Below are 18,365 nucleotides of genomic sequence, written 5' to 3'. Positions count from 1 at the left end.
GTCTCCAAGTGAAGGAAGTGGGTGGTTTGGTTTGGTTTTACTTTACAGATGAAAAACCTACTTCCAGAGAGATTAATGTAGCCTCACCGAGTCCTTTTGCAGGCTGGTGACTGGAAGAGATGAGAACTCAAAAGTCTTGACCATGGGCCCCATAGGGATCACAGCCTCTCCAAAAAGACCTGTCCCAGACTTTTCCTTAACACCAGCTTTCCCCCCTCTTTCTTTCCAACAGGACTATGGACCCAAAGTGAACTTCAAGAAACAAAGGCTGAAAGCTGGCAGCTTTACCGGTTTGCCAAGTTTTAGTAAAAAGATTGTGGCACAAATGAAGGCCTGCTCGGTACTAGGCGGTTTCTTACCTGTTGAACAGTGTAATTTGGACTACGTGCCAGACAGAGGTTCAGCCATCGACCCACATTTTGATGACTGGTGGCTTTGGGGAGAGCGTCTGGTTAGCTTAAACTTGCTCTCGAAAACCGTGCTGTCCATGTCTTGTGATTCAGAGGACAGTATCCAATTATTTCCCACTTTCAGTAATGAAAACGGGGAATTAAGTCCCCCTGGATCTTGTACACAGACGTCAGTGTGCAAAAATTCAGGCGGAGAGGGAGTCAACTGCATTTTATCCCCAAGGCTTGTTCCAAGTAAAGAGGTGACTGTTGCCATTCACTTACCCCGAAGGTCTCTGGTGGTGCTGTACGGTGACGCGCGGTACAAGTGGAAACACGCGATCTACCGCAAGCATATAGAGCATCGCCGAATCTGTGTCACGTTCAGGGAGCTGTCGGCAGAGTTCAGCGCCGGAGGAAGGCACGAGGAACTGGGTAAAGAACTGCTAGAAATAGCTCTTTCATTTCAAGGAAGACCAGTGTGATGAGCAGGAGGAAACCAGAACTGCATTTGGTTAGGAAATTTGAAAAATAAAGTTTAGAATTTGTACAACTTGGTTTATTTCTGAAGCGTGTGTAAGGAACCAAGGTGTGTACAGAGATATGCTCAATCAAATGGGAAGTTAACAAACAGAAAGAAGAGTGCAAGGAAGGGGTGGGCTGCTTGTGTCTTCGAAAACTCTCCTGGGCAATGGGAGCTTTTAGGCACAAGTCAGAAATGGGCTGTTGTATTCATCAGCTGTATTTTAACAAAATGCAAAAAGCAAGTAGCCAGTTCTTAAATACTTAAATTGAACCAAGAAAGAAACTTAGAATAATGACAGTGAGCCGAGTATCAAACAGCCCTCGGCACAGATTCAGCCCAAGCCGTGCAGCAGATTTTAACCCTTCCTGGTCCGTACTGGTGCTGTCCTGCTGCTTCGAGCGTTGCGCTGTGCCGCAGGGACACGACGGTCTTCTCACCTGCTTCAGATAGCGCCTTTAGAGATCAACTCTCCAGGGGAATAGGGTAAGCAAGCATCTCTCCACAGGTAGTACAGCACACTGAGAACTAATTAAAGTAATTATCCTTTGCTGAAGATTCATGCTCTAACAGTGAGGATTAATCATAAATAGCATGTGTGACCTACATCTTCTGGGACCGAAGAGCAGTGTTTGCAGAGGGCCGATGCCGACTCTCCGCAGAGACAGCTTGGACAGAGTTCAGACCAAAGACTTGCACAGACCGTGGTACTTTCTGATCATTTTTCATCTCTGAACCCCGCTGTCAACTCTCAGTAGCAAGAGTCTTGATTTTGGGAATAAGCTGGGCAACAGACTGCAACACTGGCAGCCATCATTTTTTTTCTTGGCACCTCCAGCAGTCAGGTGTGAATCATGCCTTGTACCTAAGATGCAAGGAGTCATTTGTAGCAGAAGCTGATTTGAAGCCATCTGTCTGCTCTGAACAAACTCCTGCGCTCTTGAAAATGAAGTTGTGCTGTGGAAGAAGCGTGATCCTTTAATAAACACTGTTGTGTCATCGAAACCATTCAGCACAGTCGCGCCTGCAGCAGTAAAACAAGGCTGTACAACGCTGCCTGGTTTGGGTCGGTAAGGAAAGGGAGGGCACGGTTATCATGTGGGATCTCAGCGTCCCTGCGCAGGGGTATCCTGCCCTAGCAGAACTTCCTTGGCACAAGGCACAGGTTTTACTGTATGGTAAGGCACTCGTACCCTGACGCTGCCCTCCGCTTCAGGCGCTGCAGGGGAGGGAGCTCCTCACCCAGCAGAACAGTTACCAGAAATCGGCTGGGTCAATCAGGACATTCTGAATCCGTTTAATCTAACAGATACAACCACACTCCTTCACGGCTGCAGCGAACCAGTTTCAGTTTAGCCCAGTATTTAAACAGTTGTGGACATCTATGTGACAATTCCAACAGGGACCCACGAGCAGGGCTCCCACGGGCAGTGCTCAGCCCCAAACCTCCGTCCAGAGCGGCCGGTGAGCGTCACCCAGGGGCTCCAGCAGCGCTTTCGGCAGTCACATCGTGCCCTCTCTGATGGGAACCTGTCACTGCAAACACAGCCATGCAGCAGGCAGGCCAAGGCCACGCTTGCTCACAGCCAGCTTTATCCCAGGAAATGCCTCACAGGCTGCAACTTCTCCAGCTCACTCCCAAAAGCAGGGCCTCATGCTCTCCAAATAGCGGTTCCCAACCTTTCTCCGGCAGACTGGTGTGCCCAGCGCCATGCCGCTGGTGTCCATGGGGCTCGGCAGCTGTAGACCGTGGTGTCCCCAGGGCAGCTGGAGCAGAGGACCTTCAGCCGAGCAGGAGGACGTGGCTGGCAGCCCGCTGGAGCTCAGCACAAAGCCACGCTACAGGAGGAAACCCAGGGCAGGCTTTCACAGATAAAGCAAGCATTGAGCCCGTGTCCTCATCACCCTTTCAGCACCGAGCCTCTCTAGCAATCTGCTCTTTGCTCAGCAAACTGCCGCAGTCAGTATTTCCATCAATGTTTGGCCCTTATTTCCAGTGCTCCCGTTTAGATTTCTATTGTGCTCTCAGCCTGTTAAAATACTTCCTGTGCGCATCCCTGCTGTTGCATTCTCTCCGCAGTGAAAGCAGATGATAGCTGCTGATGAATCAGCGTCACAATAACAAGATACACAATATTAGTTCATTTTCTGCTCTGCATTTGTTAGCTGAATTTTTCTGCCTCAGTCAAACTATATGGGAAGCTGCCATTCTTGCCAGAAAATTCCAGCTCTTCCTAGTCGGTATCTTAGCTTTGAAAAAATGCAAATAATTAAACACTGAGGCAAAACCTGAGGGCTTTGTCTAGATGTTTTTGAGTCCAAAACTTACTCTAGTCACTACAGTCTATCTTTTGACATTTTTCACCTGTTAAACGGCCTCTTGGGCATCATCTTAGATCAAAATGCAATTACACACCCATCGGTTCTGTATTACTTTCTAAAACTTTATGTACAGTCTCTCCTAAAAAGCCAGAATTGCAGCACTGCAGAACATTCGTAATTGGCTTGGACTGTCAAGTATCCCAGAAATCTGAGAAAAGTATAAAGAGGTTTTAATCTTAATTAATTAGCTCTTAAAAGTAATCTTGGCCAGTATGGTAGTATTATTAATGTAAGACAAACTTTAATGGTCTTCATGTTATAGGAATTCCTGTCACAGCTGTTTAGCTCATTAACCAAGATTATCGCTTGTAAAACACATGCCAAGAACCAGGCCCTCATTAAAAGGAAGTGCATCTAATTGGTATCTACTTGTGTATTTTGCAAGGAGAAGGATAATATCTGACCGAGCTCTGTTACAAAAAGGCAAACCCCAAGTTAACCCATAGAGGATGCTGGAGGACTTGCGCTGCCTTTCAAAAAACCAGTCTGAAATCAGCAAGAAGTATAAAACTTGGCAAGTTCATCCAGTTTCTCTCACACAGCTGGACAGCCACATTAAATATTGTTCATGCAGAGATAAAACAAAAGTAGGCAAAGCTAAAATAGAGAGTTTTGGGTTTTTTTTTTTTCTCCTAGCACTTAGCACCCATCGTTGTTACAACCCTGGGCAGAAGGCAAGCTCCAGTCATACGCACAGGTGTTCAGGGGAAGGCTTTCCCAGTTCAGCCAGTCAGTAATTACCGAAAGCACTTCATCTGAAACGGGTACAGAGGAGACAGCCTGCGAGAAGTTAATCAGAAAACAACCACGCTGGGCCAGCTGTGCTGGGAGCTGAATCTGAGGTTGTGGCTTGGGGGGGGTTGTTGAGGAAGCCGTCCTAAAAGTAGAAGCAATAAGATTTAGAAGATAACGAAGCTACAGCAGCACGGAAACTCGAAGACCTTTTTTTTGTTTGTTTTAAGGCAGGGAAAGAAGAGAAAGGACGTTATGAAATCCCACGTAAAGCCACAGAAAGGCAAAAGGAGAAGGTGCAGTGTGAGCAACCAGTCCCGCAGCCAGCCGGGCACCCTGCACCTCCACCCCCAGCCCAGTGCACCGATCCCTGGGGCAAGCTGAGACTGCCGGTCCCCGAGTCGCAGCGTCAGGGAACCGAAGGATGTTTGCTCTGCGGCTGCACCCACCCGGCCAGGTCTCTATAAACACTTCCACATATTTCAGCGCTTACCGCAGAGCGCGCTCCGCCTGGGGCTCTCGCACAGGATCGCTTTCGTCCGTCACGTGGCTCGGGCCCAGGCGGTCAAACCCAACATCTACTCCATCTCCGCTGGCCATAAAGCCTCCCCGAGAGTCACATATCCGCCGAAACAACGGGGCGGCAGCTACGGGAGCCAGGTCTGCCGCAGGGCGACGTTAAAAATAGGGAGCTCGCTGAGTGAGAGCTGCCACTGCCCACAGCAACAGCAGAACCCGATACTGCTCCGGCTCCAACAGCTCCCTCTCGCTCGCATTCGTGCCTGGTCTTGACTCCTGCTCACGAGGGAAGGAGAGCGGATGCGCCTCCTAAACCAGGGCAGGTGCCCGGGAATGATACCAAGCAGGGCTGTACCCCTGTCCTTGACAGCCCCTTCCCCGCTTCAGGACAGGGTCCCTCCAGCGCTGGAGCCTGCAGAGGCATTTTTATGCTGGGCAAAAACTGTCCAAAAAAATCTGAAGGAGGACTCAGGACTCTGGATCATGGCTGTCCCCTGCAGCAAGCCCCACTGCAGCAACTGGAGAAATGGCCCAAACAAGGAGACAAGTGGTCCAGAGAGTCCCAGCCCAAGGGAGCTGAGAGTTAGGGCAACAGCCACCCCAAACTACAGCACCCCAGGGCCCACGGCCGGTGCAGAAAGCTTACGGGGACATCAGGGGAGATCCTCAACACGTGTCCCGGCCCAAGGGTGGGACCCTGGGGAGAAGCATCCCTGCACAGGCACCACAGGAACACAAAGCCCAGGAAACCCCTGGAACCGCAGGGAGGTGACAGCACGGGACAGACGTGGCCAGGCACTGGCAGGTGAACCTGGACGTGACACGGCACGCTGACAGCCGTGCTGGGACACCAGCAGCGGTGTGGAAAGGCAGGCATCTCCACGCTTGACTGATGGGAGTCCTGCTGACAGCCACGGCAGCAGCAGCAGAAGCAAGGAGGATTTTCTGGTGCTGCAGCACAGAAACACCCATCCGGACAAGTACAACGCCCCTGCTCCTTTGCAGATGAACCGCCATGGCTGACACTACAGGCAGTCCTTCCGCAACACACGTCTGGACCCAACAGCGGTGAAAAAGTAAACAAACTGGAGGAAGAGAGGCAGCAGCAAGGTAAGAAAATGCTGTTGGGAAAGAAGATGGAGAGGAGTTACAGCACGAAGGTGATGGGTAACCTAGAGAGATCCCAGACACCTGAGTCAAAGAGCAAAAATACTCCCATGGGCTTCTGATGGAAGGGAGAACTCCCTGCCCAGAGAGACACAAGAAATAAAGCTGCAAGCAAAGATGGGAAGGCACATTATTATCTCGTTTTAAGTGCATTCACCCTTGGGACACCATCTCAAACCATACCTCAGACTCCCCGGCGGAGTAAGGTGATCCCACTCCAGTCACAGAGGCGCTGCCTTGAGACTTCTCTTGAATCCAATCCCACCAAAGCCTCACCAAGTTATTCTACGAAAATCAAAGCACAGTTCCTGCTGCATTTCTCCATGTGCTGAAGTTTATTATATTTGCAAAGAATGAAATGAATGATTTGGCTGTTTCCAAATGAGACGTATTGCTTTCGCAGCGCTGTGTGCACACTGTGAAACTTCTTTCTCTTCATTGCAAAAATGGCTCAGTATTTTCCTCCACAACCTCCTGAGCTCCACAGCACGCAGAGTCCTATTATTACTGATGTTAAAGGAGAGTGCAAAGTACAGATGAGAGATTCATCCTATCTGGTCTGGCTCTGGCCTCACAATAGAAATTTTGTTGGTAGAAGAGCTTAAATGTGTAATACTTGGCAGAAAACTCAACTCTGATTTTGTTGTACAAACCTTTAATTTTTATTATGGTAAAAAGAGAAGGGAGAGAGGGCAGACTCCCGGGGAGACCGTATGAATGTCACGACCACTCGCTTCCTGGAGGACACTCCTTACTTTTGGCGTACGTGCCTCAGTACAGACTGGTCGGTCAGGACACAGAGACTATGTTCTTTGCTGCACATCAGCCAATGTGGTACACGCCAACTGCAGCAAGAACAACAGATGAAAGCCACAGACACAGTGCTAAGCAACTTGTTCAGCAATGCTCGAACTTGCATGTAAACAAGAGAGATTCGAGCTGGGTTCCCAAGGCCCTCGCCAGAGAGGGATACAGGGATAGTCTCACCCTGCTGCACTGGGATTTGCGTGCGCTCTCCATTCGGGGAAGCTGACGTGTAATACACTGCCATTAGACTTCTCAAATCCCAACGGAATAAGGGACCGGGGTTAAACAGAACAGTGCAAACATCCTTAATGATTTCAGAAACCTGAAAGGCCTGGGAGGCCCTGAAACTGCAATGCTGGAGTGCAGAGCAGGAAATCAGCACAGGATTGGGGCCAAGAGAACGTGCTTACGCTTCTTTCAGCCCTGTGTGGCAGAGCGCCTTGCTTTCCCTTTAGAAAGCTGATGATTGCAAAACAGTCTTTTCCCTCTGCAAAGTTACCATAAATCACAAAATCATTTTTACAGAAGTTTTCACTCAAAAGGATGCTACAGAACTCACAAGCTTTCCTTGCTAAGCAATACAGACACGCAAGTGTCATTTTCTCTGCTGCTGAAAAAAGAGTCAGCTCAACCGAAACGTGATAGCTCTTTAACGGCACACAGCTCTCTCGCTGGATCCAGCTCCGTCAGACTTGCCAGTACAGCCCCAGGTTCCACCAGAGGAGTTGGCTGCTTTGGTGGAGAGAGAAGGAAGCATTCATTTTTGACAGGCAAATGCTACAGCTGACAAAAAAACCCCAAACAACTGATGAAATACACAGGACTGGGGCTTGTTCTCTCCAGCAAGCCAGGCAAAGACGCTGCAACAATACATAAATGACAATGACATAGTGACAGACTTCTACAATATGCTATATGCTGTCACTCCTTACCTCCTTGAAATTTGCTTTTCTAGTCCTTCAAAGTTTTGTCTCATTAAATTCCCTGTCACTGTTCCGTTTTAAGAATGTCCTTGTTAAAACTAAAACACCTGTAAGCATTCCCTGGGCGCTCTCGCCTCTTATTGCAAAAAACCACAGGGTCTTGGCATTCATTCAATGTGAAGTGACAGTTACTGCTGAACAAAGTACGACAGCACTTCCCAGCCTCCTCCAATTCAAAATTCTACCTCGCCAGCTGTAAAAATATAGTAAGGAATAGCACGAATAAAAACGTAAAAGCTAAGGCTGATTTCTTTCTGGTTATGTATTTATGGAACACTTGCTTTGTAACAAAGGTGACCAACACTCACAGTTGCTATTGTGCTTTCTGGGATGTCCTCAAGTCAGCTGTAGATACCCTCTTTAACCAGCTCAGCTCTAGAGACAAGCTGCCACCTAACTGCTGCTGCACTGACAGCCAGGGACTTCTGAAACGTCAGACAGGTCCTGCACACACACTGGCTTTTTGGACAGCGGATGCAGTTTTACTTTCGGTAACAGAATATTGCGTTTGTGAACAATACAGATTTTTAGCTACCTGAACCAATGTTCAGGTAAAGTTTTGACCTTGAACTTCATGGCAGTGTTGACTTAAGTACCCAGTGTGCAGGACCAGGAACAGGCCAGAGACCCCAGCATCTGAAACAGCACTAGAACCCACAGCTATATATGGCAGGCAAGTAGCATTTACATGTTTAAGCCTCAAGACAATCCGTCACTGGCGCGTCTCACCAACTAGCAAAATTTTGCTCTTTGCCTTAGCCGAGCAGATTTGCTGGCAGCGGGCTCTGCCTCGCTGTCACACTACCTGCATGCCTCTGTCATGCCCGTCTAACTGCACTTTCAGTTTGTGAAGCTCTTCGATCTCTCGGTTGTGGCGCTCCGTTTTGTGCCGCACCAAAGAGCGGTAGAAGTGAATGGTGAAGACGACAAAAATCAGACCCACTGGGACCATGATGATGGTGGAGACCAGCGCTGACTGCCAACCCGCGTGGCCGCTGGGCTTCTCGACATTGGTGGTCTCATTCTTCTGGATGGAGCCCACAGGCAGAAATTTTATCCAGCACAGCAGCACAACTTCCGCAAGGAAAAGGAGAATCCCCAGGACAGTGGAGAAGCCCCAGGCCAGCTCAATGTAGGGATGCATGCGCTCATGCGGCGACTCACTGATGGAGTTCAGGTTGTGGATGTTGCTCACTGCTTCCACGTTGGGCAGAATGCAGGTGCTGATGAGAAGGGCAAAGAGATGAACTGCCACGAGCACGGTTGTGCAGGCACTGAAAGCGATCAGCAGCATCTGGGGGTACTTGTACTGCACCTCCAGCTGCACCTCCACCATGGCAACCTGGGGGAAAGCAACAGAGAGCTTGTCAACAGCTGCTAGTTTTCATCTTTTCCAGGCTTTCGCCCAGGAAAGCACCTTTATTCAGGAAGAGCCCCTGAGGTCAAGTACACACTCGAGTGCTTTTTAGAACGGCAGCCTAGATGGCTCATTCTTGTTTCCCACCAAGACGTATACGCAGGCTGCAGCGTGGCCTTTCCAAAGGCTTACACGCACATTGCTGCGCTGTAGTTTTCCGAAATAACAGATCTCTCCTTGCAGCCATGAGCCATACGAACTGCATCACACAGAACACACAACAGAAGGAACTCATTAGACAACAAGCGGAGCTCAGAGGCAGCTGACAGCCCGCCAGCCCGCCCGCCCATCACACCTTCTCCTTCCGCTCACCGCTTGCAGGAAGTTTCGACTTCAGGCACCTCAAGAAAAGCAAAGGCAAGCTCTTCTGGCCAGCGGCCAGCACGGTTTCACTACCCCCCTTGGGAAGTACACAAGCTACTTTACAGTTTAAGTTAGTCCGTAGTTAAAATAGCTGCTTTCTATTCTCAGAACATTGTACGTTCCTTTTTATTACAAATATGCCCAGATACAAGTTATTTATATCCCCAAATTTCTCCCTTGAGAGCTAATAACTCCCTGATATACTCAGCAGAAGCAAACAGCTGCTGGCTTATAGGTGCGTTCAACGACTCAGATGTGAGTCTGTTTTCTCAAAATAAGAACTATCATGTAACTACACTCTAAAGCTTTTTTTTTTTTTTTAATCAAATAAAGCTTAACAAGCAGAAGAAGCACAAGAGAGCCAGGGGCTCTTCTGAGATCGGATTTGGAGTCATAGTACAGGCCTGCTAACTGGTTGAGCATAAGAATTTGTAAAATTACTTAACCTACCTGTGAAGTAAAATAGCACAAGTCCTTCTGCGTGGCACCACCCCTGAAAGGACTGCAGAAATCTTGCACTAAGAGACACCACAGAAACAATGGACAAGACAATCAAACATTCCTCTCTGGCAACTCTCTAGCAGCTTGCTCCGACCTGCGGCTGCACTTCATGACTTGCGCAGACACTGACTTGCCTGGCAGCCCGCAAAACCTCTGGTGATCCCAGGCGACCTGCTGCTTGCCCGATGCGTACAGGGAAGGAGAAGCCGATGCTTGGATGCCTGCCTTGGGGCAGTGCCTCTCGAGACCACCATGAGAAGGCAAAATTGGAGCAATCAGCTCGATTCTGGGGCACAGACGGATTTTGCAGAACGGAGACATCATTACTTTATCCAGACTTCGCCCGACACCACCGCTGAGCAGCCATTTCAGGCTCTGTATAATAATCTGCACCATCCGCTCTGGCATTAGTGGTTAATAATATTATTTAGGGGTACACTGATGTTCTCCCTACAGGTAACCCTGCAAAGGATTAAAGGGACAGAAGAGGCCAGCACGACTGCTGCCTTACCCGCATTTCCTTTGAAACCGTCAGCAGCCTGAGTGAGGGGCTCACAGTCAAGTCTGAACACGTTTAGTAGCAACCAAGACACAACATGTGTTATATATATGTTATATACAGTCAATCTCTACAAGTCCAGATTTTATACCTATGTCAACTATTTAGAATTATTAGAGACACCAAAAATATCGTGGGAGTTCTTGGACATTCCCAACCTTTTGTTCTATTTATGGACATGTGGGGGTTTTACTTTTGTTTTTGTTTTTTTTAAAGGTTCCTGTTTGCTGTATACAGTAGTTCTTGTCATATAGTGGAGAAAACAGTAATGCCGGATTGGCTTCACCATCTCTTGCAAGGTCCGTTGAATTTAAACACATGCCACATTGCCTTGCATATGTTCTTGTTGCAGATCCCCCTATGTTGATTCGAGGAGGAGGAGATCAAACTTATTCTCTGCTGCACTGTTCTGTACAATGAATTTGTAGAGTGCTGAGGCTGTCAGTCACACCCTATCAGCCCGGAAAAGCCGCACGTACATTGTCCGTTATTGGGTGCTGTGATACCCAGAGACACAGTACTGAGCAAGCTGAACAGGAATTGTACCTGCACGTTCAATTTATAGCTTTATATTAAAGCTGAAAGCCTGGCTGATGTCAACACATCAATTTCTACTTGTTATCCTTCGCATGAGCAGCACTTTTCAGCTAATTGGATGTTTCCTCCCAGACTAACCTATTCCCTAGGGCTAGCTTCAGCTGTGCAGTGTGATGAATTTTTAACACTGACTGATGGCTCGGTAAGAGGTATTTCAGGGAAAAACATCAACAATCCAGATAGGGCGGCAAGACGGAGAAACAGTTCATTTAACCTGAACAAGTACTGGAAAGGTGAGCGAGCTCTTATTGCTTTACCCCGTACAGACTGTCTCGTCACTCTCTGACCGGGATAAGAGAAAGAGGACAAGCTGACATAACCCATTTAAAAATCGTTAAATACGCTGCTTAGTCTGTAAAACTATTAATATGTCACGTTTGATACAACTATAGTCTTCTGTGATAACAGCTCCCTTTATCTTAACCTCTTCCCAGAAGCCAAGGTGTCAAGGGCTCGACTTTGCAAGGCGCTGAGCACGCTGCCGAGCCGCACAGTATTTCAGCATGGGCTTAATTTTAAGCTTAAGAATCACCCTGCTGAACTCCACGCTCGCAGGTCTGCCAAAGGACCAAGTACTCGGAACGTTTTAGAATTAAACTGCAATTAAATTACATGCAATTATGGGGGTTTTTTTAGACCAATATAGCCCAGATTGTCCACAACAAAGATGATGCTCATCTTGAGAAATTCAGACCGGGATAGATAGTATCAGGCAAAAGGATGACAAATGGCTTAACATAAACCACGTTACACGCACACAGATGGTTTGGCAGCCTGTGAAAACAATCACTCCAGTAGATCTGTTAGGTGTTTTGTTTTTTTTTTTCTTTTAAATCAAATGCATATCCTGCAGCAATCGCACAAGTTTCGAGAAGACTGATGAGCAGTAATAGCTCTTATTTCCATTAGGAAAATTATTAAGGAGGTTTCCTAAGCTCCCTCTAAATCTCCTGCATCCGCAGTCTCCCTGGGGCGAATGCAGAGCCCTACAGCCCACCTCCACACCAACCTGGCACTGGAAAGGACCCGCATCCTCCTGGTCTGCCCAGCTCTGCCAGAAATACCAGAGATAGCATCAAGTAACGAGGAAGGTTCGCATTATTCTGCAGCCTGTCCAGAAGGAGCTGGATCAAAGCCACCGCCTGTTGATTAAATATCCATCGGCTCATAATAATTTTCAGCCAATATGGAACTGGCTCGAATAAAACACGCTGACGGGGAAATAAATAAAGCAATAGCCAAGCCCTGTATGACATCTGTTTACATAGTTAAATGCACACAGGGCTTCAGGGAAACTATTTAACTCTAAATAACTTCCCTGCTTTCATCAATAGCCAAATAGATGCTCTTACGAGAGAGGAAACACCCATGTACCAGATACCTGCCTGCCAAACTACCAGCAGAGAAATAACCCGGTAGGAACAGATACCTCAGCTTTCACTGGAAGGTCCAGTAAGTTCAGCTGGGAAAAAGCCTGCTAATGAAACGAATTCCTTATTGCAAAGATTTTTATTCATGACTATTACCAATTTCAGGTGTACTTATTATGTTAAGCTGATGATTATAATTAACACTACTTATACCTACGTGTCTATTTCACTTGCATTTTGAACAGCTTAAAGAGAGTAGAAGTCAAATGGTTAATTTTGTGTGTTTGCCCAGGGCCTTCGGCAACTTTCTGTTGTTCGAGTTGAGAAGGCAGGCTTTGTTTTCAGATACGTGGTTCAGCCCTGCAGCGTGGGTGGGCTGCAAGCCCCCCCGAGTCCCCGCGATGCCAGCGACAGCACACCCAGCACGGGCACCTGCTTGTGTCACCGCGCTGCCTGGATAGATCAGTTCACAACGACACAAAACGTTAATTTAATGATCGTGTTACAGAGCACAGTCACAAATGACTGACACACAACTCCAGCAACCCAGAGGCACAAAGGGCAAGCACATGAGCGGCTTTTTAAAGTGAGAAAGCTTCCGAGTGAAAGAAATCTACAGGCAAGCACTCCACTTTCTCAAAACGAGGAGGTAGCTTCTGCCATTTCACCACACCAGCTTGGCTACAAACCAACATACGCTGCGCGAGAAGTTTTTACGAGCGTCGCTTGCATGCAGCCAGCGAGCGGAGCAGACTTGCAAAGCGACCAAGCACCCTCTCTCCCTGCAGCCTGCTCCCACTGAACGCCCCCCCTTGCATTTTTCCAGCTTTGCCTTGGGTGACCAACTTTGCCACCCCGGACTGTTGTGCTGTTACAGATGATTCACGTTCTGCAGGCTCGGGGAAGGAAAAGCAGCAGAAGCAGCTAAAATAAAACAAGGAAAGCGATCCGGAAAGTTCCCAAGGCCTGTCTTCGCCCCAGCTTCCGAGCTGCAGGATGCGACACCTTCACCCCACGTCCCGCTCAGCCGGGTGCTGCTCTCTGCCTCTCTGCGCTGAGCTGACAGACCTCAGGCACAACCAGACCTGCCCATTTCCTGAGCAAAACCTCCCCCAGACAGGCTTCAGTTCTCACTCCCAATAAGCAAGAGCCGGAGGGGAGATGAAGAGGCTCACACCGACAGCACGGCTGTGTTCTGCTAACCCCACGGCTCGGCCAGGTCTGCGCACTGGACCCTGACTGTCTCCATCTTGTTTCTTTGCTCACTCCCCGACGTGGTTTTGACCTATGCAGATGGCTTCCCAAGTGCTGCACAGAGGCACGCAAGTACCGGGGATTATTCCCAATAGATAGCACTGACAAAAATATATGAGGTTTGGCTGCCTTCAGGCTACAGAGTCCTCTGACACCAGGTCCGAGGCTGCAGAGCCTCCTCTCACACCTCAGTGTTTAACACTCTCTCCCCGATCACGCCAGGCAAACTTTGCTCTGGCAGACCATGACCCAACCTCCCTCTTATTTTAGACACCGTGACCTGAAAAAACACAGACAGGAATTAAGCTAATGTTCAGGACCACAGCAACCGCAGGGTCCGGGAGGGGCTCCGCGCCCACTGCAACCTCATGCGAAGGCAGCCAGCGGAGAAAGGCCTCGGGGCCAAGGCAGAGCCCAGGTCCCACATTGTTTAGCAACGCTGGTGAAGCGCTCAGGATCCCTTAAGGGATGAGTATTTTTAAAGGGCTGGCTTGGGAGAGCGTGGGTTGACTGTGCGGCAGCTCATGTACCCGTGCTGCCTTGAGAGCCAGCCCCAGACTCCGCAGCAGCAGCCAAGCAGAAGCCCCCAGGCAGGTGCCTCCTGCTTCTTCAGAAAACAACGGCACGTCCTGCTTCTTCACAGGAGGAAGACACTGATTAATAGATGATTTTAGAGAACCAAAACCTTTAAGATCCAGAAGGTGTTGCTACAAAGTGCACATACCATTGCAAATCCAGAGAGCAGAGCAGAGGTTCTGCTGGAAGCTTTCAGTTTGGCTCGGCTCAGGTACAGTTTTCTCCACGAAAGGGCCTGAACGGAGTGGTGGTTTGATGTGACCAGTTCCAGGTAGCTGCGCCGGACCCAGTCCCGGTAATCCATGCCTTTTGTGCCAGGTTCAGCGCAGCAAGCAGGAGTGGAAGGATCCACAGGAACGTTTAATTCAGAACTCATGTTGAGAGAAATGCTGAGGAAACAAAACAGTCATGTTCAAAAGGAGGTAGCAGACAGGACAAGCATCAGCTACGGGAAAAGTTACGTTTAAACAAAGTTACCCTTGGTCAGTCGAAAAAAGATGGACCAATAGCAGCACACTTGCAAGGCACAGAACACAGAAAGGACCATTCACAATGGCTAAAAATGACCATGAGAACCAGGAAATATTGCACAGGTAAACCCGGGAACTACTCCAGCAGGAATTCAGGAAGGCTGCAGAGCATCTGGCTTTTCATTTCAGAGCTGGCATCTCAGCTTCCCTCTTGAATTCCTCCTTGCTAATAGAAAATTTGTTTTACATAAAGGCACTTGTGAAATAGGGCCCCCGTTTCACCATTTTGTTTTAAGCTGTCCGTTAATCTCACAGCGCATGATGGATTGGCTCCAAACGTATCTCCTTGGAGCACCAAAGTAATGCCAGCTAGCACATTCAGGGAGTCACTTTCTGCTCTTTCTTTGGAAACCAGTCTTTTCCAGTTAAGCCACTGCTCAGCATGGCTTGGTTTGGACAGGCACGGTTCTTCCCCAATAGTCAGAGAGCTGAATGCTGTGTAAGGCTGACAAATGAACTTCCCAAGCGCCTGCCGTGGGAAATTAACATTTCCTGAACTGCTTACGCTCCACTTATCTGCCACATCTGACCAAGAATCCTCTTCCCTTACTTCCACCAGTGGCTCTTAGCACGGGGGAAGGAAAAGACAATTCCAAAGGCGAAAGCGAGCTGCCTTCCAGGTAGTTTCAGCATCTCCAGATACCAGAGATTACACTGAAAGACGTGGGAGAGCAGCAAAACCATTTCAGGCGGCAAATACCACAACAGGCCGCAGGGACACGCGCGAGGTCCAGCCACCCCCTCCTCACGCCACACCACAGCGCAGCCGGGTGCTGCCGAACGGCTCTGGCCATCTCCCTGCCACCCACAGATGCAGAATTCACTGAATGTTCCGGCGAGAATTTCTCGGCTCTGACAAACGTCTGAAGCTAGACGTTTAACTCGCCCTTCCGAAGCCTGGAACCCACAGATCGTCTGATTAACCCCCACGCCCAGAGCTCTGCCGCTGACCACCACGGCGGTGGCACGCAGCAACACCGGAGCTGCACCGCACGAGACCCGCCTGGCTTTAAATACTTACCAGGCTCATAGGAGGAGATGCCCGCCCAGAATCGCACACGGTGTGGTACTAATTAGTCCCAGCACCACAGCTCAAGGTCATCAGCAGCTTGCTGTTTGCTCCAGAGGAGCCCCAGCCCTGCTGCGTCCCCCCCTCCTCCACCCAGCTCTCCACGTATGTGGGCCACACAGTGACAGCTAATAAACCCGCGTTTGCTGGGAGACTGGAGGAAGTGGCAAAGATAAAAAGGACACCAACTTCCCACAACTCCGAAGGCTGTTACTACAAAGGAACAAAGCTGTTCCAGGCACGGTAAAAAAGATGAGACTGCAGCAGCAAATACAGCGTTACAGGTTGTAAAATTGTCTGTCCCTCCTGAGCACAGTGGGCTTTCACATTCCAGCCCCCTCAGACACAATAAGGATGGCAGCAAGAGCCCAAGACTTGTTTGTTTGGGCAGGTTTTGACTATTTGGCTATTACAGCACCTGGAAGACACCAGGGTGGCTCCTGAACTGCTCAGGAGTTTTCAAATTATTAAAAAGGCAAAAAAAAAAGCATAAAAGAACTTTCACATAACTATAAAAACAAGAACAGAATAACAGGGACAAACCTCCCTGCTTGCTCTGTGTTGCCAGCAAAAGGCAAGAATCACCTATTTTACAGAAGAAGAAGAAGAAAAAACCAAATCTCTCCCCAAGCCTCCTGGGAGGATCGGAGCAGAGACATTCTGTGAGCAGCAACGTTACGAAGCTGCTTCCTGTGACAACATCCTGTGTGGATCCTGCAGCCTGTAGCGTGGGGTGAATTTATTGGCCTTGTCTGTAGTTGGGACGCTGATGGCCTCTACCCTGCCATTTATTTTCACAAAATGCGTAGGAACTTTATGTAGGAAACTTCAACCCCTGGGACAAATTCCATTGAAAAGACAAATTAATTCAGAGGTTACAGAGGGAGAGCAAGAGCACCCAATCACATCTGCTTCTTTCCTTAGAAAAATAAGCTAAAAATACCACAAGGATGAATTTTCACTCTGCAGCAGCTCAAGAGATGTTCCCAAATAAGTAAACAACTTTGGAATAAAATGCACAAACGCAAACGTAGCCCGAACAAGCAGTAAGAGGACGGCAAACTCACCTTGCTGGCTACAGACATGGAGGGACTGAGTGGAGGGCTGGGTGGGCTGAAACAAAAAAAACAAAGGAGCATTTTACATGCACAGTACCTCCAGGAGTTTTACTCTGGAAATACTTTCTGGGGAGTTGTCTGCATCAGGGGAGAGTTATCCTGGAGATTTCACGCTCCTGCCTTGCAGCGTTCAAGGTTCAGGACACTTGCTCTTACAGAAGTCACTATCCTACAGCGCTTCACTGCACAGGGCTGCTGAGTTTCGGAGGGACAGCCAGGACTTCCCCGGGAGACCTCTTCCTCAGCCGAACAGCCAGCTCTGGCCAAGTCCATCCCAGCTGTGTCTTTCCTCACTTCCGTCACACCAACGACGCATTCGGCCCCGCTTCACACTGCTGAAGGCAGAAAGCCCTCTGCGACGGCCGCCTCATATCGATCTTGTTGATCCGCCCAGCGCCGTCCTTCGGAGCAGCCAGCGTGGCGGGGAAAGCCGTTGCCCATGCCTCACGCCTCGGCTGTCCCTGCGCAGTCGCACGTGCGGGGATTTCTTCACAGCCGGCAACGAAGCGGACGCGGCCGGGGGCCGAGGTCTGTGGTCCCGACCACCTGCCCGCAGCAGCACCCTCAGCTTCTCCGCCCGGCTTCGGGACACCAGTCCCCCCTCAGACCCAGGTTTCTGCCCCACACCCTGAGACCGACCAGCACATTTGTGCCAGCGGCTTTCCCTCCTCGAGACCCCGCGCACCGTGGCTAAGCCTCCCCCAGACCCCACTACTCCCCCTGCGTTGCCTGCTCTGGGCCCCCCACAGTCAGCCCCTCTTTGCTACGGGGAACCCCTTCTGTCGTGGGACCCCCCCGGGGGTGTCACCGTACCCAGGCAGGGTGTGAACACCCCACAGCCGTGACCCCCCCTTAGTGCAGTGCCCCTCAAGCAGGGGATCCGCACCCCCCCCCAGCAGGTTGCGACCCCCTCGCTCCATCACCACAGCAGGGACCCTGCTGCCAGGACACCGCCTGCATGGGGGGGGTTCTCCCCCCCCCCAGCACCCTCAGATTCCCCCAGGCGGGATGCGATCCCCTCACACCTCGGCTCCTTCCCCCCGAAGGCAGCCGGCACCCCACGGATCCCCCCCAGGCAGGATGGGACCCCCCCCCCTCCTAACAGCACCCCGGGTCGAGGGCCTCCCTGCGCCCCAGGCAGGGGGTGCCCCCCCCCCGACAGCACCCCAGCGAGAGGGTCCCTTTGTCAGGACGCGACCCCCGGGAGCCGGCCCGCCCTCCGCATCCCCAGGGAGCCACGAAACGCCGCCGGGCAGAACGGGACCCCCCTCCCCGCCCACCGCGGGCCGCTCCCGCACCCCCAGCACGCCGGGATGGGGATCCCCCCGCCCGGGCAGGACCTGCCCCCCCACCCCCGGCACCCCGGGCAGGATGAGGACCCCCCCCCCCCCGGCGCAGGACGCAGCCCCGCGGGGACGGGCCCCTGCTCACCGTGCTGGCTGGCCCGGGGCCGGGCCGGGTCGGGCGGGGCGCCCCGGGAGCCCCCGCCGCCGGCTGCCGAGAGCCGGA

At 50.4% G+C, this 18,365-nt stretch overlaps 2 protein-coding genes across 7 annotated transcripts in view; one reads left to right on the top strand and one right to left on the bottom strand.

The window, feature by feature from the left end:
• ALKBH4 (alkB homolog 4, lysine demethylase) overlaps positions 1-942 on the top strand; it is a 2,962-nt gene extending 2,020 nt beyond the window's left edge. Inside the window, exon 3 of the mRNA XM_075440471.1 lies at positions 233-942. Within this exon, the coding sequence (XP_075296586.1) occupies positions 233-874 (642 nt within the window). The 3' untranslated portion in view covers positions 875-942. The remainder of the gene's footprint in view (positions 1-232) is intronic.
• ORAI2 (ORAI calcium release-activated calcium modulator 2) lies at positions 936-18,365 on the bottom strand. 6 transcript variants are annotated; one of them, XR_012765945.1, is made up of 4 exons: positions 16,806-17,303; positions 14,288-14,528; positions 5,896-8,844; positions 936-5,666 (listed from the first exon to the last, which is right to left on the bottom strand). XR_012765945.1 is itself a non-coding variant. In XM_075440472.1 (4 exons), exons 3-4 carry the CDS (start codon positions 14,513-14,515, stop codon positions 8,299-8,301), a joined length of 774 nt encoding a protein of 257 aa, XP_075296587.1. In that variant the 5' UTR covers positions 14,516-14,528; positions 16,806-17,191; positions 18,288-18,365; the 3' UTR covers positions 936-8,298. The 6 variants fall into 6 exon arrangements, 4 of the variants coding, with proteins under 4 accessions (XP_075296587.1, XP_075296588.1, XP_075296589.1 ...); XR_012765946.1 differs by having other exon boundaries at positions 936-4,171; XM_075440472.1 differs by adding an exon at positions 18,288-18,365 and having other exon boundaries at positions 936-8,844; positions 16,806-17,191.

Source organism: Opisthocomus hoazin, chromosome 20 (assembly GCF_030867145.1).
Source record: "Opisthocomus hoazin isolate bOpiHoa1 chromosome 20, bOpiHoa1.hap1, whole genome shotgun sequence".
Classification (NCBI taxonomy): Eukaryota; Metazoa; Chordata; class Aves; order Opisthocomiformes; family Opisthocomidae; genus Opisthocomus; species Opisthocomus hoazin.
This window is presented reverse-complemented; position numbering and strand designations above follow the sequence as displayed.